The 24,706-nt window shown below is 52.8% G+C and overlaps 1 protein-coding gene across 1 annotated transcript in view; it reads left to right on the top strand.

Annotated features, from left to right (window-relative positions):
- The window catches only part of STK10 (serine/threonine kinase 10), an 88,349-nt gene that overhangs the window by 3,260 nt on the left and 60,383 nt on the right, over nt 1-24,706 (top strand). Inside the window, exon 2 of the mRNA XM_039877812.1 lies at nt 17,123-17,287. Coding sequence (XP_039733746.1) covers nt 17,123-17,287 — 165 coding nt within the window. The remainder of the gene's footprint in view (nt 1-17,122; nt 17,288-24,706) is intronic.

Below are 24,706 nucleotides of genomic sequence, written 5' to 3'. Positions count from 1 at the left end.
ATAAGCTACATTGTTTCAAAATTCTTACCCTTAAAAATACTCTTTATTCTGAAAACAAAGAAGAAAGGGGAGGAAGCGTTCGATACCATGTTGAGTAGGAAAAAAGCCTCCTCCAGCGGGTGTGCTTGTTATCTTAGCACGTGAAACAGGTCTACACTCACGTGGCTAACACGGACGAGGAGTGTGACAACACGAAGTGCTGGCTTAGCAGGCTGAGGGGATTTTTCTGCTGCTTGAAAACTGTATTGGTTTTGATCTTATGTTGTCTTCAAGCTTTTAACAGGTTTATGAGTTTGCAAAAAAGCGTTTTTTTAATTAAAGCAATCTAAGTCCCATCAATTGCTGTTGACATTTTGGTGTATTTCCTTCCAGACTTTATTGATTTTTATAGTGAAAAGAAGATTTTTCTAATGCAGGATCGTAATCATCTACACCTACAGTATTTTTTTTTAATGCTATCTTTTATTCCTAAGGCCTCTTCCTGTATTATTCTAAATAGGTCACACGGACGGTCTGGGAAGGCTCAGCGCCCCCTTGATCTTGATCTTATTAGATGTTTAAGTAATTTCTCTTTCTCTCCCTTTACTATTAAGTTAAAATTGATTCAGCGCTTATCATGTGCCAGGTGCTGTGCTGGGCACTTACATAATACTGTCACTCTGCTGTCATGTAAACATGTGACCCTACTGATCCTGAGCTGTGAAAATCACGCAGTAAAACCGGAGGCCTTGTTAGAAGAGTGGGGCTAAGGGCATGACACTCAGAAACGTCATCGGGAGCCCATCTGAAAAAAAAGACAACCTAAAAACACAGTTGCGCAGTTTTACACAAATCGTGCAGATAAAAAATACAAAAGTATGACAATAAATATGGCACTGTACTGTAAAAAAGACCTGTGGGGTGCTTCTGGGGAGGGTTGCAGGGGTGGAAAGAGGGATGGGTAAACCAGGTGGACAGCGAGGCGCGAGATGTGGCTGGGTGGGGCTCAGAGCCGCGCACAGGTGTTGGAGCTACGCGCCTGCGCGTTCTGTGCATCCTTCGCCGCCCAGTTCAGCGGGGCGCGGTTTTCTGCGTTCACCTCGTGTTTCTGGAAGACAAAACGGCACGTAAGCAAATGCGAATTTAGCATTTTCATGATATTGTTCCCCAATACATTAGTGGTGCTGGGACAGGCTTGGCGTTTTCAGTGTAAGCGTTGCAGCCAAGCTGACTGTACCCCAATGCACAGCGGTGGCCCTCCGTTGGAGACCTCAGGTTCCCCCTGGCTCAGAGAGTCATTGTCAACCCACTTCCGTCAAGTGCCACATCCTGCCCTGCTGGTCCGGTTCAGACAAAGCAGAGGTTCAGTGAGGAGTGAGCTGTCAGGCCTTTCCACCCCTCGCGGCCAGGACCCTTCTCCCTTCACCCCCTCTCCTGCCTAATGGTTTTAAAGCCTGGGTTTCCGTTCAGCGTGTCGTTGTCGTAGTCTCCCCCTCTCCAACCCCGCCCCCTTTTCCGGAAAGAGATCTGGCCCCAGGCAGTAACCTTGTTTCCGCTCAGCCTAGTGTTTTTAAACAGAAGCCTGTGCTATTGTGAGTAGGTTCCTGGCTGGGTCCTGAAACCAAGGTGGCCTGAGCTTCCTGGGTGTGTGGCCCACCTAGGGGGCCGCCGGGGTTGTCCAGTAGCTGATTTAGCCCTTGCCACATTGAGACTTTTTGTGGCTGGCTCCAGAGCAGGCCAGGGTGAAGTGAGTTAAAGAACAAACCAGAGCCCCAGCCCCCACGATTACCCGGGCCCCCCTGGCCTCCTTAGGGTGCCTGGATGAGGGGCTGCCATCCCAGGCCCAGCTGCTGCCAAGGGCAGTGGAATAGCATGGTAAGGGTAGAAATTTGGGGCTCAGTAGGCCCTGGGTTTCCACTCCAAGCAAGCGACCCTGCTCCCCCTCTGAGCCTCGGGTTCTTGTCTGTAAATGGAGGTGATAATTTGGACAATTTAGCACCTGATCCCACCCAGGAAGTGGGCAGGAAAGAAGATAGTTTATTATTATCGATACTCTTGGCATTAAATGGAGCAGGTCCTGGCCATTTACTGCTGCTTCACTGGAGCCGAGGCAGAAAGACTAGTGTTTGTACCTTGTGTTCTGTACCAGGCCTTCTCGCCTCGGCGCTGTTTGGGGCAGGTGATTCTTTGCCGTGCAGGACATCTTGTACATCGTTGGATGTTAGCAGCATCCTCACCTCCATCCACGAGAAGTACCACCAGTGCCAGAACCACCACCCCTCCACCCCCTGCCGGTGACAGCCAGACATGTCTCTAGACATCGCCACATATCTGGGGGCAAATTTCCACCCGTTGAGCATCACTGCCTCATAGAAACGAACGTGTCTCAATTCAGCTCGGCAAACAGTACGTGTTCACCTCTGTGTGTCAGGGCCCTGGGTGCACGACAGAAGACTTGGGCCTTGCAGCCAGAAAGCCCAGGGTTCAAGTCCCGGCTGCCCCACATAGCAGCTGTGTGTTGTCGAGCAGGTGGCTTGTTTCTGAGCCTCAGTTTCCCCATGTGTACAGTGGGGCTGAGACTACTACTCATCCCACAGAGCTGCTTTGAGATTTAGACGAGCAGCTCACACGAAGGGCACAGCAGTGGCCTGAAGGTGCTGAGGATGGGCCGGTGGCCTCCCCTGCTGCTTTCAGTGTGACGTGGGGGAGGAAGGAGGAAGGTCTGCTGGGATGAGAGCGTGTGTTGGGACAAGGACAGGGTTAGCGGTGAGAAGGGAAGATTCTCACCTGGCACGGCAGGTGAGATGGTGACGGAAAGCTGGAAGCCAGGGCCAGGAGAGAGGCTGGACAGTGAGGCCCAAGGTGGCTGGCTGGTGGCCTTGAGCCTAGTATGGCCTATGCACGGGTTTGTGTACCTCCCATGTGGCCGAACCAAATCTGAAGTGACTGCCAGCATTTTGACGTCAAGGAATTTCACATAAAACCCCAGATTTCTGTCGTCTCTGGGAAGATCAGATAAGCTGGTACCACCCTGCCCGCATACCTCTATGGCCACATCTGCGGGGACTGAGGCAGCCTCTGGGCCAGCCCCGTCCCAAGGAAACGTAACACAAGCCACGTATGCCAGTAAAATTTTTCCAGTCGTCTCATTCAAACAATGAAAGAAACAGGAGAAATGAATTTTAATAGTATGCCTTAGCGAATGCAGTATATCCAAAGTATTATCATTTCAGCATGTAATCGATATAGAATGAAAGAAATAGTTAATATTCTCTCATACTAAGTCTTTGAAATTGAGGAGTGTTTCCCACTTACAGCGCATCGCAGCCCGGACCAGCCATTTTTCAGGGGCTCAAAAGTGACATGTGACTGCTGCATCGGGTGGTGCAGATCTGGCCTCTACTGTCCACCACCACCTTGAGCCCTCCCCCTGGCCCACTCTTCACATTTCAGTTGCCTCCTCAAGCCCAGTGGTCCATGGCTTTGGAAGCTGGGCTTGGCCTTGGGGCTGGCCAGACAGGACCAGATCTAGAATAGTATTTGAGGGCCAAGTCAAGAGAGCCTTGAACGTGAAGCCGAGGAATTTGGACGTGAGAGTTTTGAGCTCACCTAAAGTCTTGCCTGCCCCAAGTCCCCAGGCCTGACCAGGTCAGGCTTGTGTCGTGTTAGAGAGGAGCTCTCTTTGGTGGTCACCAGAGGAGGGTGTGCCCAGATAATTGGCTGCCCAAGGCCAGGGTGGCCACTGATGAGTGAAAGCTGGGGCAAAGTGACCACGTCTTGGTGGCTGGAGCAGGCTGGGGTGGGACAGAAGACCAGAGCTGCGGTTGGGTCCAAGTCACGGCCCAGAGAGAGGAAGCAGCTGATGGAAGGCAATCAACCTGAGAATGAGATGTCGTATATGGATGGGAGGCATGGAAAATTCTAGAGAGCTAGGCATGGTAGGAGGATAGAGCAGAGAGGATGAGATGGGGGGACACTCATGTTTGCCAGGGATCAGCGATGGTACAGGAACGTGGTTGGGGCCTCAGAGTTAGAGCCCGGCTCTCCCTCTTGCAGGTTGTGCAGACAAAATGGCTCACCTGTGCCTGTTTCTTTAGCGGCAATAGGAATGGTCCTACCTCATAGGATTGTTGGAGGATGAAATAACCCAGGCAAACCACTTGGTCCAGGATACTGGAAAAGCTCAAAAAAAGGTTAGCCATTAAAATGATTAATTGAGCACCTACTGTGTGCCAGGCACTGTGGGTTCCAAGGTACATGAGATAAATGAGTAGGCGTTTGGCTTGTGCTCCAGCCCTGTCTGTTCATCAGTTAACTTCTAGCCCCATAAAAGGTGGCCGAACATTCTCACGTCACACCTGATGAAGCAGAGGCCCAGAGATGTACAGTGACCTGCTTAAGGGCCACACAGCTGTTCTGTGGCAAGGCTGGGACTTGAACCCAGATCTCTCTAGCCAGGAGCCTGTGCTTCCTACTGGACAGAACAGAGGAGAAGACGAAGCAGCTCGCTGGGAGGAGTGTGTCCAGGGCCACTTCAGCGTGGTGTCGTCCCCCTGCGGCCTTGCCGTTGCCCTGCCTAGGGATGTGACCTTTCTCCCCAGGCCTGTCACAGCCTCAGCTGGGGCTGAGCCCCCGATGACGATGGTGGCCTCTTGTGCAGAGGAAGCGGTGACGGGGGCAGGCCGGGCTAGCAGAGGAAGTGGCAGGGGAAGGGGGCGGGCGTCGGGGTGGGGAAGCTGGGTGATCCTGGGGCCCTGGTGGGTGTGGGGCTGCTGGTGCCACAGTGGCGAAGGCGCCTCCCGGGTGCTGCCAGCAGGGCGGGGAGGAACTCACCCCGAGGAGCCTCCTCCCCCCGCCCCCGCCCCCCGCTTCCTCTCTGAGTTCTTTCTCTTCTCCTTTCTCTTTGCTTTTCCCTTTGCTGCAGTGTTTTTTCTTCCTTCCCCCAGAGCTCGCTTATTTTTTTCCTTGCTAACAGGTCATGCGAGAGCCAGAATTCAGACCCTGAGCCTTGGGGGCCTAACCCCTGTGCTGGCGACTAAAGAGTTAACTCTAACCGGCCTCCGTGCAGTGGGGGAGGAGGATGGGAGCCCAGGATGCCCAGCCGTTTTCTGCCTCGGGACCTTTGCACTTTCCATGGCTTCTACCTGCCACTCAGTTCCTGTGACTACCCAGCTGGGGCTCCTTCTCATGCTCTGGGTGTCACCTCAGATGTTCCCTCCTTGGACAGGCCTGCCCTGACCAGGGGGCCAGCTCCCTGCTACTGTCCTTCAGAGCTCCTGTCACAAACGGATTCTCTGGTGTGTGTCCTTGTTTATTTTCTGTCCTGGAGGAGGTGAAGTCCCTGAGGACAGGGAGTTATCCATCCATTGTAGATGTGACATGCTCGGTTAATTTCTGCTGAAGGAATGAATGAATGATGAGTGAGTAAATGCTACACCCAGCATCTGCCCCGGGTGCCGGCCCCGGAATGAGTTCCTGGCTTTCTCTCCACGTCACCGCCTCTTTGCTGTGTGACCGCGGGAAAGTCGCCTCACCTCTCTGAGCCTCAGTAGCCCTCGCCGTGAAACGAGGATCAAACTAGTGTCTCCCTCAGAGAATTTGTGAGGATCGAGACATGAGGCCAGCCCTTGACGTGGTGCCCAGCACAGAGGAAGGAGAAGTGAATGTGACTGTTGTCATCGTTGCGATGATGATGATTCTGTGGGGTGACTAGATTGTCTGGCCTCCTGAGGCGTGACAGAGGCAGATTCCCAGGTGGCTGCTCCTGGAAGGACACTGGTCTGTGGGGCGAGGGGGCCTCAGGGTTCAGCCTGAAGCTTATCGCTTTCTCCCTGTGTTGTGAGGATAAGTTACAAGGAAAACCAGGAGTCAGTGAAGATGCAGGCCCCAGCCCAGCCTTCATTGCTGGAGGTGGGGGGCAGTTCATTGCTGGAGGTGGGGGGCCGTCTCTACTCCATGCCTGCCCCTTGGCCAGTCAGTCCCGGGTGGCCGAGGCCACTCTGGGGTGGCCGGAAGAGCAGCGTTCACACCCTGGAGGGATGCCTTCTTCCCTCCACCCTCCTTCCTGGAAAGCTTGCCTTGTCTGCCAGCCCAGGCCCTGCTCTCGGCCCTCCGAGGCAGTGACCACTGTCAAAGCTGGCTTTGTCACACTGCGGCAGTGACCCGGTCGGAGCTGTCAGGCCTCTCTGCTAGCCCCGGGATTCTCTCTGCCTTTGGTTTGCCCCTCTGAGCTCCGGTGCCAGGTTGGGGAGGCCTGAGCTCTTTCTCAAGCTGCCTCACCATCCCACCCTTACTTTGAGGCAACAGAAAACCCATCGCTGGGGCCGAGGAGGGGTGACTGGTGTGCTTCTCTGTTAGTGAGGGACCTGGGCCAGTGCCCACCTCTGATCTGTCTGCAAGCCCGTCTGCTGCGGCCAGCAAGGTGCACCTCACGAGACCCCTGAAGCACCCACACCTCTCACCAGAATCCCGCCTCAGAGGTTCCCGACTTGGAGATGCTTTTTACCCCACGAGTCCTAGCTCGGCCATTGTCTTTGCTGTGCAGCCTTGGGCAAGTGATACCTGTCACAATACCTGTCAACGAGCGGGACATAGGTGTCTTTACACTGTGATCTTATGCGGCCAGTGCCCAAGCACAGACAGGATGGGGCAGAACTGGCTGAGCTCAGCTTCTCATCTAAGTTGTATTCAGTGTTAGGGCATGGGGCGGGGTGGGGGTACCCGCCTGTGTGACCAGTGAGGGTATCAAGTGGGCCAGCCATTTGGAGAGCCGTCTGGCCACAGGTCAGTCAAGTCCCAGGCTTTTGGATTCAGCACTGTGTGACCAGCGTCAAGAACTTGGCAGTGGAGACTTGTCAGGGAAATAGTCTGCCATTGCTGCAGACGATGCCGTGGAAGTGTCTTGTTATCCGAAGGGCTGGTCATGACATACTGCCAGGTAACAGGGAAAATGACAAGCCAGTGTGTACAGTTTAATCCCATTGTATAAAGCATAGGAAAAATGTTTTCTTGGAGAGAGTGAATACTGAGCAAACATCTGTGGGACACTCGCTACGGCCCAGCCCTGTTCTAAGCGTCTTTCATATATTAACTCATCGGATGCTTGCGACAGCCCGCCAGGACTGCTGACATCTTTACAGAGGAGGAGAGAGAGGGACAGAGAGCTCACTCCGTCTCCTGGCGTCTCACAGCTGGGAAGCGTTAGGGTGGATTGCCAGAACGATCCGGGTGCACCCGCAGGAGGAATACCGGGAGATGCAGAAGGCCCCGGAGCGGCTTTTCTTCTTTGTGCCGTTAGATTTTGAGGATTCTCTTTAATGAGTTTATATATTGCTTTATAGAATAATGAAAAAACGGGACAAAACCTGAATCCCTGAGGTTCGGGACTGCCTGGGGAGCGGGCCTGCTGAGCACGCGTTCCTCGAGATCGCGGTGAAGGTCACGGACGGAGAGCCTGAGGTGCTGGGTGGTGCGGGGACCAGAGGAGGCCCTGGGTGGGGGGCTTCCTTCTTCTCTCCCCGTCCCTGCTTTTGACTCCAGGCCCCCCTCCTGCTGTGACTCAGCACCTGTCCTCCACAGGTGAGAGGCAGCCTGGGAAACCTGGGTGCCAGGGCCCCCAGGAGGCGGAGCCCACGTCACCTTTCTCACCTCCTTTACCAGCGATGTGCAGGCTTGGATTCCCTCTCACTTTGGAAGAGCTGAGATCTGTAGGCTCCCATGTTCCTGGCCGAGTTGGACAGGTTGCCCAGGTTTTCGGCCAAGGCCTTGGCGCGGTATCTTTGGGGCCAATCCTGTTTGGGTTTCGGTTTTTTATTTGCTGGTGCGGAAGGATTTCGAGGCTCGGCGTTCCCCTGCCGTGCCAGCCCGGCTCCCCAGGCTTCTCCTTCCCGAGGGAGAGAGTATCGAATGCCTGTCGTTGGAAGCTGTGTCACTCCTCTGCTTTCGTGCTTCATAATCTTTGTCATCCTTAAGTGTCACTCGTTCTGAAACCAAGCCGTCTTGTTTGTTGCTGAGTTGAAACTTGGCCCCGGCAGTTATTGACTGGGAAGTGGTTTCTTTCTACTCGGTAGGGCTCGTTAACTGTGTGTGTCCTGGCCCCGTCACAGTCGTTGGCTCCTCCCAAGTAAAGAGAACCCCTCTTCCCAAACTGGGGAACCGCTAGAGGTTCAGGAATCTCAATGTGTTGAGAAAATGGACTTCTCATCACTTTCCTTTTTCTTATGTGGATGACCTCATTTCTCCCTGCTAGGCGGTATAAACACCAATGCATCCATCCATCCACCCACCCGTCTGCCTACCATCCTCCCACACACCCATCCTTCCATATGTCCGTCCATCCATCCATCCTCTACCGTCGTAAGTCCATCAAAATCATCCATCCATCGTCCATCCGTCCATCTATCCGTCATCCATCACCGTCGTCCTTCGTCCTTCCATCCGTCCGTCCATCGTCATTTCAATCGTCGGCTCCCGTCCATCCATCCGTCCGTCGTCAATCATCAGGTCGTCCAAATCGGTCGTCATTCGTCATTTCGAACATCCGCCGCGCTTTCATCATCCCGTTCGTCCGTCTGCTTCCATCTGACCGTCTATCTGCCGTCAATGACTCCACGTCCGTCATTTTCCATGTGTCGGTCCGTCCATCGTCATTCGTCATTCCCGTTCATCCCGTCACTGATCACCCTCCTGTTCATCCATCTACCCGCCACCCATCTAGCCATCTATCAACCATCCTCCCACACATCCATCCTTCTGTATATCCTCCCATCCTTCCATTCATCCACCCACCCACCCTCCTATTTGTCCATCCACTCACCCATCTGCCCACACATTCTCCCATCTTTCCATTTACCTACACCCTGATGCTCCCATGTATCCACTGGCTATTCTGTGCCTGGCTGTGGGGTAGACTAAAGTGAATCAGACATGGGCTTAGCCTTTCAGAGCACAAATGGCTGTGGCACCAGGCGGTCTGCGACAATAAGGTGTGAAGCCCTAATAAGGCATTCTAGTAGAGGGGTGGGAAGGGGTTCTGGGAGCATATCATGGGGCGGGCTCTGGCCGAGTTAGACTTTGTCGGAGGGCTAATACACAGGTTATGCGGAAGGCACCTCAAATAGAGGAAAGAACATAAAGGCGTGGAAGTAGGAAGCAGGAGGACACGTGCTGTAGCAGAGGATGGACACGGGGGGGATGGACGTCACGGGGTATGGACGCCGGGGGATGGACTTAAGGAGGATGGATTGTGGGAGGGGGATGTACTCGAGGGGATGGACTTAGGGGAGGAGTGATGGATGTCGGGGATGGACTTAGGGGAGGATGGACGCCGAGGGGATGGACGTCATGGGCATGGACGTCACCGGGGATGGACTTAGGGGGGGATGGACGTCGAGGGGGATGGACGCAGGCGGGTAGTGGGGTCCTGGAAAGGATGGGGCAGAAATCCAGGACCGCGCATGCCGGCCAGGGAGGTTGGGCTTTATCGCGGAGCAGCAGGGAGCCGCTGGAGGTTGGACCTGGGAGTGTTTCTGGTTGAAGGCAACGCAGGAAGAGGTGGGGGAGGGGGACCACACACACAGCACGTGGTGGCGGGAGGCCCCTGGAGATGCCGATTCTCGTGGGCTAGCTACTAAGGGGGAAGGGCGCTGGGCGGCGAGCCAGCCCTGAGTGTCAGTCCTGATTGCCATTTCCTAGCTCTGTGACGGGACATGTCGCCTCCTCTACCTGGGCCTTCATTTTCTCTTCAGGAAGGGGTGGCAGTCCCTTGGCATACCTCACGGACCTGTGCTGGAGGCAGGCGGGTGCTCCTTCTCCTGCCTCAGGAGACCACAGGCCTTTTTGATCTGTGGCCCACAAGGACTCGGGCCTCTGGAGGGCCGGGCCGTGGTGCATGCACAGCTCCGCTCTGTGACTGACTCGGGCCTGCCAGCCAGGGCGCTGTGGCGTCCGAACCCAAGGCCACATCAGCCGGCCAGGCCCTGTGTCCTCAGACCACCCTGCTTGGATTTATGTTGGGCCCATCCCCTGCACGTCGCCGGCGCTGCTGTGATCCTGGTTCTCTGGGGCCACATTTCCTCAGTAGAGTCCAAGCCTTTCCCTCAGCTGGCGACAGTCACACCATGTAGGGACACCACAGCCGCATGTTACGGGACACAGATCAAGCTCCTCCCTGGTTCCTGTGGCCTGAACCTCACTTGACACATGTCTGGCATAGCCGCCCAGAATCAGGGGGACGGGGAAAATAGAAGCCTTTAGCCTTGACTGCTCTATTCTTTGGCTCTGACCCACACGCCCCGGCCACTCATCTGACAGGTCAGCTGCAAGCCGTCCCTCACGCCCCTGCCTGGCCCGGTTGCTAGGAGACCTCCCTGGCCAGTGATCCCACCCCAGCCTCTTCTGCCCACGCCCTGCACTCAGCCCTTTCTTTCTTCCTAGAAAAAGAAATACCTGTTTCTGAGGCTGGGTCTGGGACGTGGGAGCGGGTTTTAGATGCCCCCTTACCTCTGCGAGGGAGAGTGCATTCTCTGCCGGGTGCAGCCTCGTGTGCAGAGCTGCCTCCTAGAACTTTCTGTAGGGATAGCGTGTTCTGCATCTGCTCTATTAAATGTGCTGGCCACGAACCACACTTGGTTATTAAGCACCTGAAATGTGGCTAGTGCAACCGGGAAACGAAAAATTTAATTTCATGTAATTCCTGGTAATTTAAGTAGCCACAGTGCGGCTGGCAGCTGCCCTATTGGAGAGCATAGCACAAGTGGATTCTTGGGAGGACACAGACAAGGTCACGATGAAGTGTCACTTTCTGGGCACCAACCCTGCAGGGTCTGTCCTGTCCTCACTGGGACCCCTGTGGATAATTGCCAGATGTCACTGGGTGAAATTAACTTCCATAAACCACTTGCATCGCATATGCTGTTTTCAGCTCGTTTCTATGCAAAGGCACACAGTTTTCCCAAAGTTATAACTTAGATGTAATTTTATTATCCTGCCTCGTTGCCTTATTATGGCTTAATTATTTTTTTCTCATTACTCTATTATCTTCCTATTTGTCACTTGACAGCGTTGCTGACCGTCCCACCGAGTTAATTCCCTCATCATCATGCAGTTGGACTTGAACGTTATTTCCCCCTTTTTTTTTTTTTTGCCATTATTGTGGACCAGTGGGAACATCATCTCGGTACATTTCTTTCGTTTTCTTTTTTTGGAATTATTTCCTGGCCTTAAATTCTCAGGAATGAGGGATAATAGCCTTAAAGGGTATTTGTACAGCTCTTCAAACCTACTACTAATTTTTGTCTTTAAAAGATGGAATCTGTTTACGCTCCCGTCGGCGATGAGGACCCATGTTACCACCCGTTTAGTTCCCAGCCCTGGAGGTTGTCATTATTTTCTGTTTTGTTAATTTCACGAGTGTAAACTGATCCTCTCCGCTTTTTTGGAGGCAGGTTCTTTTGGCAGAGGAACCCCGTGGTTTCTGTTTGCCTGTCCCCATTGTGACCACCCCTGATGATCAGTCAGCCCCTCAGAGAGGCCTCCGTGAAGGGCACTTTGAAGGTCCTGGTGTGCTTGGAGGCGAAGGTGAGCCTCCTTACGCATGCGTCGCGTGGAGAAGGACTTCCACAGATGTTTGCTCTTTGCAGGAACACCCCCGGAGATGGGGAGCTACGTTGTTTTTTTTTTTTGGTGGCCAGTGGCACAAATCCAGAAGGGAGTTAATTGGCTCATGTAAGCGAACAGTCTACGGGCAGATCTGGGCTTCAGGAACAGCTGGTCCCAGGTATCCTCAGCATCTGCCCTGCCCGGCCCTCCAGCAGCTCCACTGGCTCGCAGACCTGAAGTGCTGCCAGGAACTGTCCCCTGCTGCTGCGGGAACTGTCCCCTGCGGGCCCTTCTGCCCTTTTAGTTCTCAGTGCTCTGCTGGAGGCAGGCTGTGTTCTTCCGTGCTGCAGATAAGGGGGCTGTCACAGATTGCGCCCTCATCACGATGTTCACCCTTGTGGACCGTTTTCTCATCTGCAGGATGGGGGTTGGGGAGTTGGGGGTTCACGAGTGGAGGCTAGTGTTCTTGCTGGTCCCTAAGTTCTGTGCTAACAACTCTTTCACTGGAGGAGGAGGCTGGGGACACTGACCAGCCTTCAGCCAAGAGGGAAGGGGAGAGCCTGGGTGCTGTCCCCAGTTGGCTGCCACTGTGCGGTTGACTTTCAGGAAGCCCCCGGCCTCTGATGGGGCTGGCTGGGCCCCTTGGGTGGGGCAGGGCTCCTGGCAGGCAGGGCTGTCCCTACCTCCTCCAGGCTGGGTCTCACGCCACACAAGGGGGAGGATTGTTCCCACAGAGGTGCCTGGGCCAGAAAACACAGTGGCCACTGTGTGTCTGCTCTCAAGGGTGTGGGCTGAGGCGTTAGTCACTGCCCACCAGCAGTGGAGGGCAGGATCGCAGCTCCCCCACCCTTCGCTGGACCCCAGCCCTGCCTCAGCCGGTGGGAGAGACGGACGTCAGAGGCCACAGGCAGCCACTTGTTCTTTATGCGACTCCTTGCCTGTCACCTCCCACGAGGTGCCCTGTCCACTTGGACCACCCTTAGCTTTCCAAGGCCCGGCCATTCCCCAGGGTGCCTTCACATGGAACCACTGAGATCGTGGGCAACATCTCCCCACCCTCCTACTGTGCAGAGAGGGAAACCGAGGCCCAGAGATGACCTTTGCAGAATTTACAGGCACTTCTGGCAAAATGGTCAGGAACGTGGACTTCGATGCCACACAGTCCCCAATTCAACCCCCAGCCCTGTTATATTCCTGCTCTGTGACCTTGTGCGAGTGACTTGACCTCTCTGAGCTTTAGTTTTCTTACATAAAAATGAACCTCTTAATAACAGGACCTCCCTGGTGTAAAAATTAATGGAAGGGGTCAGTCGGTGCCCTCTTGCGCCCTCTCTAGGCTCAGCTAGCTTCATTTTCAGGTTCCGCTGGGGGCGGGATGGCCCAGGGGTCCCAGGCCGGCCTCAGGCAGCACTGGAGGCTCGAGGTACAGCAGGGTTTGGAGCTATCGCAGGGGGCTCAGCAGTTGTTTTGAGGTTGCCTTTCCCTGGCCGACTCGATCACGGCCCTAGCCCTGAGCCGGTCCCTGTGTTCTGATTGGCCAGCATGACTCACCCACTTCCAGAAATGGGGGTGGAATCCACTCCACCGAATCTTAGGGCCTGTGAATGAGGGTGGGTGGGTTCTGCAGAAAGACCAGGGAAGGATGAATTGTTATGGGAGGGCGATGACCCTGACCGACAAATGCCCCCTCTAGTCAGCAGCCGTCTTGTTCATTAGAAAAGTGCTTTGTTCTAATATGGATTCAGTAAATGATGAGCGAGTGAATGAATAGGGAGTCAGCTGATTCCTGAACCTAGTGTAGTGAAAAGTGCACTGGACTGGGAGTCAGGAGATGACCACAGGTCACAATCCTAGGTGAGTCCCGACACCTCTCTCAGCCTCATTCTGCTCACCTGAGAAATAGGCATGATGGCTAACACCTGCATCCGTGGCGTGTGGGCAGGTTAAATTCTGGCAGTTACGGTACTCTGCGTCTGCCACGCGTGCTGTTGGCTGTGGTTGCCATTTATCTTCAGCGGAGAAAGATGGACCAGGGAACACTGGGCAGCCGCCAAGAAGCCTCAGGCAGGCTTGCGTTTTGATCCAGCCCTCACTCTCTCCCTTGCTGTGTGTCCTGAAGCAAATCACTGTGCCTCTCTGAACCTCAGTTTCCTCATCTGTCAATTGGGAATGCTGATATTTTCCTCCAAGGGGTAGATGGAAGGTGAAGTGATAAATTCTGTTTAAGGCCTGCTTCGGTGCAGAGAGAAACCTCACGCAGCGTTAGCTGCTTTCATCGTCAGCCATTATTATGTCCTCTGGGACCACAAGGTGATGGATTGCTGCCTCTACCAGGCTTTTAAAGAATTTAAGTTTGGCCAAGTCACTTTGTACGCCATGATGGCTGCTGACCTCTTCCTGGCGGGCACTGGCCACTGAAATCCGAGCCAGGTGCTGGGCAACGGGTGATTCTCGGTGTGGGTGACAGGAGCCTTGCTGGAGGCCCAGCCCTGTGGTCAATGCTGCCCTTCAGGGTGGCGGGCAAGCAGATTTTGTACACGCCTGGAAAACAGTCCCCGCCTAGGCCTTCCCACCTCCAGGAGAAAACATCCCTTCCAAGGAAACCCAGGGGAAAAGTGACACGCAGCCTCCTCCGCCAGCTCTCAGGAGCGAAAGGTGAACGATGGAGGGGTGGCCTTCGCCCCGCTCGGCCCAGCCCCTTGCTGCTCTGGCTGGGGGCTGGAAGGGTAGGGTCAAGGCCCCCGCCAAGCCCCGCAGCCGTGAGGTGGTGCATGTCGTGTGGCGTGAACAGGTGTTTTGATGGTTCGCTGGTGTGACAGAGAAAGTCAGAAGGAAACAGAAGGTCCGTGATCAGTTGAGAGAGGGAGAGAGAGAGAGAGAGTGTACGTGTGAGCACCTGGCTGCTTAATCTGAGTTTAGGAGAGAGGCCCCCCCCGCCCCGCCAGGGAGGGCCGTGTGGGCGGGCGGAATTGTCGGACAAGGACTGACCCACCTGAAATTCCCTTCCCTGAACTGGGCCCCTGGGCCGGATGTGGACGGTTTCTTAGGCCTCCAGGAGCAGGATTCCACATCCGGCTTTGTCACCAAAGCCTCTGGGGGCTCTGCCTCGGTGTCCTCATCTGCTCAGGAGACAATAAGAGCAGCTCTACGATAAGGTGGTTGAGATGAATGAGTCAGCACATGTTTGAAGTGTAGGCCAGTGTCCCTTGTAGAGCGGGCCGGGACCCTGGGGATTTTGCAGGTTCCATTAAACAAACATTTACCTTGACTGAGAATAAATTTACACGAGAGTATAAAAATCGCCTGCTGGCGTCTGCCCCTTCCAGAAGGCTCCCTGGCGAGAGTCAGCACCCCGCCACCTCCCACTTCCCACTCCGCCCTCATGGGCAGCCGTCTCCCCACTGGCACTGGAGAGTGGGTGTCTCCAGCTGGACCTTGAGCTCCTTGAGGCCAGGGGAGAGTTTCTCTGTCTCCCAGTTGTGGGTGCCTGCCCAGTGCAGGGCTGGCCTGGGAGCACTCGTCGGTGTCTGTTGGCGTCTGGCCCTGGGGACTTCTGAGTTCCGGAGATGACAGGCAGGCCTGGTACAGTCGTAGAAAGTGCACTCAGAGTTAGAGGACCCAGATTTAGATTCTGGTGCCACCCACCCCAGTTCCAGTCACGTCACCTCTCTAAGCCCGGGCTTGCCGATCTGTAGAGCAGGGACACCGAGGTGCAGGTTACCGTGGCGATCACATGCGCTGCCGTGAATGCCCATCTTCCTCCTCCACGGGGCGAGGGGTGCAGGCGCGAAGGCCATGGGCGTGTCCAGTGGATCAGGTTGCAGAGCCGTCCTGTAAGGACGGTCCCCGGGAGGCCCCTCGGCGGAGGCCAGCGCGGCCGCTCAGACCGCAGGTCGCCATCAGAGTCTCCATGTGCTCGGCGTTATAGGGAAGAGCTGGCCCCAAGCAGCACAGTGGGCGGATGCTCACGGGGCCGCCTGAGGGGACCGGGGTCCTGCTCCTTCTTCCCGGACGCCAGCTCATCGTGGTGGAGTTGCTTGCACCACTCAGGCGGTGGTTTCTCTCCCGCCCTCACTTTTTAAATTGTTGTCCAATAGACATAACATAAAGTTGACCCTTTTCGCCATGGCTTAGTGTGTGCAGTTCACGGGCATTGAGTACATTCACAATGCTGTGCATTACCCACTTCCAGATGGATAATGTGCATTATCCATCTCCAGAACTTTCCCCTCATCCCAAACAGAAACTCTGTCCCCATTAAACACTCACCACCCACCCCTCTCCCCCAGCCCCTGGTAAGCTCCATTCTACTTCCTGTCTCTATGAATTGGACTGTTCTAGGGACCTCATGTAAGTGGAATCATACAGTATTTGTCCCTCTCGTGACTGGCTTATTTCACTCAGCGTAACGTCCTGAAGTTTCATCCAGGTCGCAGCACGTGTCAGAATGCCCTTCCTTTTTCAAGGCTGACTAATATTCCCTTGAATGTATATACCACTTTTTGTGTATCATTCATCAGCCGACGGACACTTGGGTTGCTTCCACCTTTTGGCTTTTGTGAGTAATGCTGCTGTGAGCACTGGGGTACAGATATCTGCTTGAATCCCTGTTTTCAGCTCTTTTGCTTACATACCCACGAGTGGAACTGCGGGGCCACCTGGGAGTTCTATGTGTCACCTTTTGAGAAACTGCCACAGTTTTCCACAGTGGCTTTATACCCTTTTACATTCCTACCAGTAATGCATAAAGGTTCCAGTTTCTCCACATCATCACCAGCACTTATCTTTTTATTTATGTAATTTATAGGCTTCCTTGTAGGTATGAAATTCTCTCATTTTTCATCAAGTAATAAACGGTCGTTAAAAAAAAAAAACGCCCCCGCGAAATGCACCTGGGAAGCCCTTCAGCATAACTGGTAGGCGCTTCTGTATTACGAACCTTTTCCATTTTACTTGTACATGAAATGATACAAATAAATGCATGAAACCTTCCCATTGACATCTTTTAAACAATACAGAGGAAATGCAAGTGCCCTTTGAATCTACCCCCGTGTCAGGCTGCTCCCCAGACCGCTGTCAGGCAGTATTTTGTCAGAGTTTTTCACGCATTTACATACATGTGAGCATTTATGAAAGCGTCATTTTTCCTTTTGTGTGTGTGTGTCAAAATATTGTATTACTTTTGTTGTTTAGTGACTTAGATTTTGTACTGAACGGCTCCCCAGCCTTTCATGTTGGTATTTATAGAGCTATGCTGTTCTATTATTTTTATTTATCTCATTGTATGGGTATGTCGTACTTCTAACAGTATACATGTTAATTAAACACAGAACATAAGATGTCGCCTCCCACGCATGCTCCCCTGTGCTGACATCATGAGCAGCACTGGCCATTGTCAAGAACAGCGTATCTCCTGCTCCAGCCTCGCAGTTCCCAGCTGGACATCCGGCCTCTGTTTCCACGCTCCTCGGCCCCTCAGCCGGCTTCCGGCGGTCAGGTTCCCGCCGAGCACGCCTCGTTGACCTCCTGTGTCTCTGCTCTGCAGGCCAAGAACAAGGAGACGGGTGCCTTGGCTGCCGCCAAAGTGATTGAGACCAAGAGTGAGGAGGAGCTGGAGGACTACATCGTGGAGATCGAGATCCTGGCCACCTGTGACCACCCCTACATTGTGAAGCTCCTGGGAGCCTACTACCACGATGGGAAGCTGTGGGTAAGGATGCCACCTGCCTGTCCCTGGCGGCCTTTGTGGCCTGGTCCTGAGGTCCTCAGCTTTTTCTTAGCATCTTCTCGGAGGGCAGGGTCTAGGGGAAGGAGAAGGTGAAGTAGGGAGACTCTGGGTCCCCTGCCCTCCCCTTTCTGCAGAACCTCCCCACTTTCGGGATGGGCGAGACAGTGGTTTGGAGCAGGAAGGAACTCTGAAGCTCTCCTGCCTGGCCGCGAATCCCCGCTCTGCCGCTTGCAAGTTGGATAACCCTAGGCAAGTTCCTAACATCTCTGTGCCTCCGTTTCTCCGTCTGTAAGGTGGGGATAATACTCCTGCGTAGCTCGGAGTCGTTACGGGGGTTAAATGGGCTAATTCACGGCGGGTGCTTAGAGGAGTACCTGGCACGTGTGAGAGCTTGGCGGATGCTGGCCATTCTCTTAGTTGTAGTGGTGGCGTTGTTGCTGCCGCTGCTGTGGCTGCCACATGGGATTCCTTTCAGTGGCACCGCTAAAGAAGGGGGCCCTTTAACAGCCCCCCCATTCTCCGTCTGCAGCCTCATATTTTGATGTGCACAGTGCAGGTGCAGCTTCAAGCCCCACCTTCCAAACTCGGCATCGCCCCTCAACTCTGGAGGGATTCTGGAGTACCCCTGGTTTGGGGATGAACCTGCGCTACAGAATGTCTCACCTACTGAGGTTCTTTTGCTGCCTCTCAGTTTTTAAAACCCACACTTCCTAGAAGGTTCGCGTCTCTCCAAACTTGTCTCTTATGTGTAAAACAACGTAATTATATCCCCTAAACTCAGTACAACATTTGTAACAAAATGATGGGCAGCAGAATTCTCAAGTGCATCCTGGATGCATCTGGAAGCCTCGTCGAATGACATGGAGCTGCTTTGCAGAGGGAGCCGGGTGGTGGCAGGAGCTGGGAGCGGCTGGGCTCATGTCGCCGCCCACAGCACCGTTATTGTCGGTTGTTAATAATGATTTGGGGGTTGGGGGGCAGGAGAGCATTTTACCTTCTATTATGTTAGTTTATTGTGTATTGAGAAAACGTTACTATGTTTTAGTTACATTTTAAGAAATCAGTGGAGGGTTTGGAGTTGACATGTAAACTTTATAATTTTCCTACTTAATGGGAAATAGACCCCTGCTTAGCTTTTTTTTTTTTTTTTGGCACAGAATGACTGGTTTTTAGGTATAGAACTGCTGACACTTAACAGGGAAATTGTTCCATTTGAGAAAACGATCCAGCTGTCTTTGAAATCCACAGGAGAGTTTAGAGACCACCATTGAGGTTTATCCCTCCCATTTCACAGAAATGAAGGAAGCCACTGTCTGGCGCGGTGGGGGGATGGGGGTGGTGGTGAAGAACTTGCCACCCCACCCGCCCCCAGAGCTCAGGGCCCTTTGCTCTCTGGCGTCATAGCGGGGAACCTGGATGTCGCAGTGGATAAAACCACCACCACCTGACTATAGGCTGCAGAATCAAGAAAGCCCTTTCACTCGAGCGCGTGGGGGGGGGAGCAGAGCAGAGAGACTTGTCACCTTTCAGAGGAGGGGACAGAGCCACAGAGAGGGCGGGCCCCTTGGTCACAATCACACGGCTGAGGCCCATGAAGCTGCTGCCTGTTTCCTCTGTCCTGATTCATGGAACTGCTTTTTTAAACACTTTTTCTTTTAAGAAAACAATTATGAACCTTGGACCACAGGGGTTTGAACTGTGCGGGTCCACTTATATGTGGATTTCTTTCAATAGATACCTGTACTGTTTTTGATCGTGGTTGAGAGTGTGGATGTGGAGGGCTGGCTATGCATCGATCTGTGCCATTTTATGTCAGGGACTTGAGTGTCTGTGGAGTTTGGTATTTGGGGGGGGTTGTCCCAGAACCAGTGCCCCCCGATACTGAGGGACAACTGGTATAGTTAAGTTTTTGGGGAGTCAAAAGTTTAATGCAGATTTTCAACTCTGCAGGCATTGGCTCCCCTAACCCCGACATTGTTCAAGAGCCAACATATGATTCTCAGAGAAAAACGGAAATACCATCCAAATTTTTACACCAGAGATAACCGATGGTAACTCTTGGAATGTGTTTTTCTAGACCTTTTCTATACATATACATACTCGTACCCACAATTAAAAAAAAAATAAGGCGAATTTATACCATACCTATTACTTTTACCTTTTGGTTTTTATTTAAGATATATTAACAACTTCTCATGTCAGTAGGGAAATACCTGCCTCTTTATTTTTCACTGCTGTATAGAAGTCTACCTTCTGATTGTTCTGATCTCTGTTTTGGGGCATTCAAGCTGCTGCTTTTTTTTTTTTTTTCTGTTATAAACAATTCTGAGGGACATCTTTGAATTTTACATTCTTGCCTGAGAACCTATTTAGGAGAATTTTAAAGATTTTTAAGTGTTACCAAACCGCCTCACAGGCCCACTTTTGACGTTGTACAAAGGAGTTTTCTCGTCTGCCCGCCCGCCCGCCCATTTGTCTGTCTATCTGCCCTGCTACCCATCTGCAGCCTTTACGGGACTGCTGATCAGGTACCTATTAAGAAAAACATCTTTCGTGTGTCTATTTCCATTACTGATTACGGATGGATACCGAGTTCATTACTTTCCCAGGTCCAAAGATAATACCAACAGCTAACGTTTGTAAAGGGCTTACTTGTGCTAGGCTTTTTGCTGTGAGTTTTACTTGCTTCATGTCATTTAATCTTCATTCTATGAGGTGGTTGCTTTATCCTTGTCTTACAGATAAAAGTGAGAGACGAGGAGGCTAAGGAATGCCCCCTGCCCAAGGCCACACAGCTAGAGAGTAGCAGAGCTCGAAAACCAGACAGAGAAAAAGGACATTTTGTAACTGGACTGCAGCTGTGTCTGAGGCTGTTTAAATAGATACACCGGAATTTTCTGTCCCAAAGTTGTCACCGAAGGCTGTTATTTTCTCACCCACTTCTTTTGCAGCCACCCCTACTGCCTACGTTGTCACTATGTAGACCTTGAAAGGTGCCATCCCCTCATTTTGGGGACTTGGATTTTAGACACTGTCAAGTCTAGGAAGGTAACACTAGGACTGGGCAGATCAAGATGGACAGAGGGCAGCCGGGCATGGTGTGGAGGTGTGAAAGGCGTGGCGTGTTTGGATTTGGGCAGCGCGTCGTGAAAGGTGAGGACAGGAAGTAGTTGGGGCCGTGTCGTGCAGGACCTCGAAGGCCAAAGTGAAGAGCTTGCACTTGATCTTTTAGATCGGTGGTTCTCAAAGTACAGTCCTCGGACCGACAGCGGCACCTGGGACCTTGTTAAAAATGCAGATGGTCAGGCTCCCACCCAGACCTGCTAAATCAGAAACCCTGGGGTAGACCCAGCTATCTGTGTTTTAAGATTTCTGGGTGACTCTGGTGCTGGTTTAAGATTGAGAGACTCTGTTTTAGGTAGTAGGGACCCGGCCGCAGTTTCCCCAGGGCGGAGACACATATTCTGTGTTTTAGAAAGAAATCACATTTGAAGGAGCAAGAAGAAAAGCATTGAGGCCGATAAAGAAGTGGTAAGAAGAAATTAGGCCGGAAGCCCAAGGATGTGATTTGGGAACAGCATTTGGTCAGGAAAGGCGTCAGAGGAAGGAACATTTGAACTGGGTCCTGAAGGATGCATAGGAGTTCTCCAGAGGGATAAGAGATGGAAGGGCAGTCTGAATAGGGGGACAGCATGTGCCAACGCGTGGAAGGGAGAAGGCTTGTTGTTCCGAGATACAGGCTTGAAGGGAGCACCCACTTTTTGGCGTTCTCTTCCACGTGATGGTTCTCGGACCCATCTCGTGATCAGGCCCAGGCCTTCTGTGTGGGTGTCTTTGACAAGTCCAGCCCCGGACTTGGGCTCTGCTGTCAGGAGTGGGGCTTTGGGATGAGAAATTGGCTGTCGCCAGAGTGTCCTGGGGGATCCTTCCGCAGCCGGGCATCCAGGGACAGACCGCCCCCCGAATGGGGCGGAGGGCCTCTGTATGTCACCACAGCACTCCGCCTGCAATCTGACGAGATGAGCTCATTTTCTTCCAGAATCTGTAAAATCCTTCTAGTGGTTTCCTATGACCACTTCTGCTTTTGAGTTCAGATGGCGTAAATGGGAGGAAAAAACAACCCAAATCATTCGAGACCAGTCAACCGCCTAATAGAAATATAACGCGAGCCACATATGTCAGGGAAGTTTTCTAATGGCCGCATTCAAAAAAGCGAAAAGAAACTGATGAAATTAATTTAATTTACTTAACCTAGTATATCAAAAATAGTATCATTCTGTCATGTAATCAATATAAAAATGAGATCATTTATTTGTTTTCCATTCTAAGCCTTCAGATCCGGTGTGTTTTATGCTTACAGCACGTTCTCGATGCAAGAGCTAAATTTGCATCAGAAATCTGTGTTTAGATGTCATAAAACGTACAGTTTGTCATAAAATTGATCTATACTTAGATATCATAAAATCTATAGTCGACAAAACAGAGTCACAGGTTGTTTCCAACATTCTTAGATGTCTCCCAGTAACAGACTCTAATGTCACTTTTTAAATTTAAGTTAATTAAAAGTGAATAAAAACTAAATTTTTAACACTAGCCACACCGCAGGTGCTCCACAGCCACATGTGACTAGTGGCTACTGTACTGGACAGTGCACACGGGCCCCTGGAAGGGAGTCAGTCGTGCGTGGACCTCACGAATTTCCTCTGGTTAATCACTGGCCCTCCGCTCATCAGCCCCCCTCCCAGCCCCCAGCCCTGAGCCGGATTTCCGTCTCGGGGGGAGTCTTTCAAGGGTCGGTCTCTTTTTCTACATGAGAGAGAGTGGCATTTATGGTACATGTTTAAACATCGACCTGTCTGAGAAGACCAGCCCTGGTTTGTAGCATCTGCCCATTCCTGTGATGTAAATGTTCCCACCAAGGTCAGTGTCAAGCTACAAAGGCGTCGTCGCCAGTGCAGAGTTGGGGAAGGAAGCGCAGTAGCTCTCCGTGTTGGCATCTTTCTGCCACGCAGTCCCAGGAGGTGTAAGTGCCGTCAGGAGTCGAGGTACCCGTAGAAGATGGTAAAATTGCTCTGGCATTTTGAGTATCATCCTTGTTTTTAATATAATTTTAAAGCAAAAAGGTTACATAACAGTTTTTCATACTGCGTCTAACAACCGGCTTGCAAAAATTCCTGAAAGTTTCACAGTCGGTCCTCCTGAGCCAGTGACAGCGGTGCCTCACGCGCTGGCCCAGACCACAGGAGTGTTGACCACAGGGCTGTGGCCGGGCATGATGCAGCCAACCACTCATTTGAGCTAACTGGGGACCAGAGAGGGTCTGGGATTCATCCAGGGTTCCCCAGTGGATTAGTCACAAGGCCAGACACACAGAGGTCCTACTCACGGCACCCCACCCTCGAGAAGGCCCTTCCGAAGCTCTCTGTTGCCCTTGGAATATATTTGCTGATGAAAGAATGTCCAAACCTCTAGAACATTTTTATAAGAATTTATTTGAGCCAAAATTTTGAGGACGTGCCCAGAAGCAAGATCTCAGTGGACTGAGAAAATGCTCCAGAGGATGGCAGATTCACAGCTCATTTTATACGGTCAGAATCAAAGCAGAGAACTAAGGAAGGTGCTGGAAGTCCATGCGTGGTAGGTTAGGGGGGGCAGGAGAAAGCAAAGCGGGGAGATCTCCGGGGTCGGCTAAAAAGCGGAATGGAGCCTCGCATACTTCTTTTACCTTGATGGGTGCAGGATAGTTAATAATGATCCTTCACAGCCCAGGGAGCTGGTATTTGGGAACAAGATAACACCGAGGGGTGCTGTGGTCTCCTGCTGCGGTGCAGTGGGCGTGCCCCGAGGGGTCTGGAAAGGGAGATGACTCTGACATTTCAAAGGTATGTGATCTTCGATGCACAAGAACAATGGACAAGGCTCACGTAAGCTAAAGATCGACCTTTGCTGAGGAAGCTGTAGGCCTGGGATGGGACGGCTGCCCATGACCTGCCCAGTTCGGAATTTGTAATGAGACTTGAGGTCACTGAGCTGGTCAGGCCTGCCAAGTCACCCCCTGAGCTTGTGGGGTCTACTCTGTTGCCCGCTTCTTGTTCACATACTCTGGACCCGTTACCTGGTGCACGGGCTGATTACAGTCTGCCATCTGTCAGTGCCTTCCCGGGCCTCTTCTTCAGCTCTCGCCAGCTTCTCGCAGGTCTTTGCTTATCTAGTGCCTCCCTCCAGACGTGCCCTTCCCGTGGTTACCAGCAGAATCATCACTTCTTCCCTGGTCCTTCTAGGTGGACGTCCCCTCCTTGTCCTCATCTCTCGGCCACATTCGTCCCCCTCATCCTACCAGTCACATTTCGGGCACTTGTGAGTCTTGATGTCTGCCTCCTCCTGCAGACAGGACCCTGCCCTCATCCCACCCAGGCCTGGTCCAGAGCAGGGGGGAGGAAGGAAGGTCCAGGTGGATCTCCTCATCACTCACCTCCGGCTGAGCCCTGGCCCGGGGGGACCGACGTCAGTGGGATACCTGCAGCCCTCAGAGGCTGCCCCGAAGCTGACATTGGCCTTGCTTTTGATCCAGGCGATTCCCCAGCGATTGGAAGCTTGTTGGGAGTTGAGGAGGAACCTGCCTTGCTCTAAAGCTGTTCCTTTGTGTGCCACCTGGAAGAGAAGCAAGGATGGCTGTGGAGTCCTGCTCTTGGGGGCCCCGAGGACTTTGACAGCTCCTTCCTGACCGCTGGTCTTATTCAGCCTTTGTGACAGAACAGCAAACCCTGACATCTTGCTCTGTCACCTTAACGCCCCAGGATTTCTCTGGAAGCTCGGGCGATCTTGGAGACTTAGCCCTGCGGTCCCGTCAGACAGCATTCTCCATTTATCTGTATAAACAAGTCTCTGTTGAATTCCTTCCTTGTGTTCTAGGCCCTGGGGATACAGAAATGACCCAAACAGGCCAGCTAGTGGTGGAAGCAGACAGTACGGCAGCAAATAAAGAAGTAAATGAGAGGATGTCAGCAACTGCTAAGTGTGGAGGAAGAAAAAATAATAAATGGGGAAATGTGATAGACGTTCCTGGGTTGGGGGCCAGAAGCAGATGCTTGAAATAGGATGGGTAGGGAAGGCCTTTCTCATGAAGTGACTTCTTAGCTGAGGTCCACAGGGCCAGATGGAGGGCGGACCTGCAAATACTGAGGGGCAGAAAGTGCCAGGTGGGGAGGATAGGATGTGCAAAGGCCCTGAGGCAGGACCAGCGAAGCCCATAGCGGGCCAGACAGGAGCCGTTGTGGCTGGAGCTTGGCAAAGGGGGAGAGGCAGAGGATGAGAGGAGAGGAGGCCAGACTGCCCGCGGCTTTGAGCGCTGACTGCTGAGCACGGGCTGTGGGATTCAGCAGTGAACGCGATACGGTCCTC

The sequence above is a fragment of the Pteropus medius genome, unplaced genomic scaffold, assembly GCF_902729225.1.
Source record: "Pteropus medius unplaced genomic scaffold, Ma_sr-lr_union100, whole genome shotgun sequence".
In the NCBI taxonomy this organism is placed as follows: Eukaryota; Metazoa; Chordata; class Mammalia; order Chiroptera; family Pteropodidae; genus Pteropus; species Pteropus medius.
This window is presented reverse-complemented; position numbering and strand designations above follow the sequence as displayed.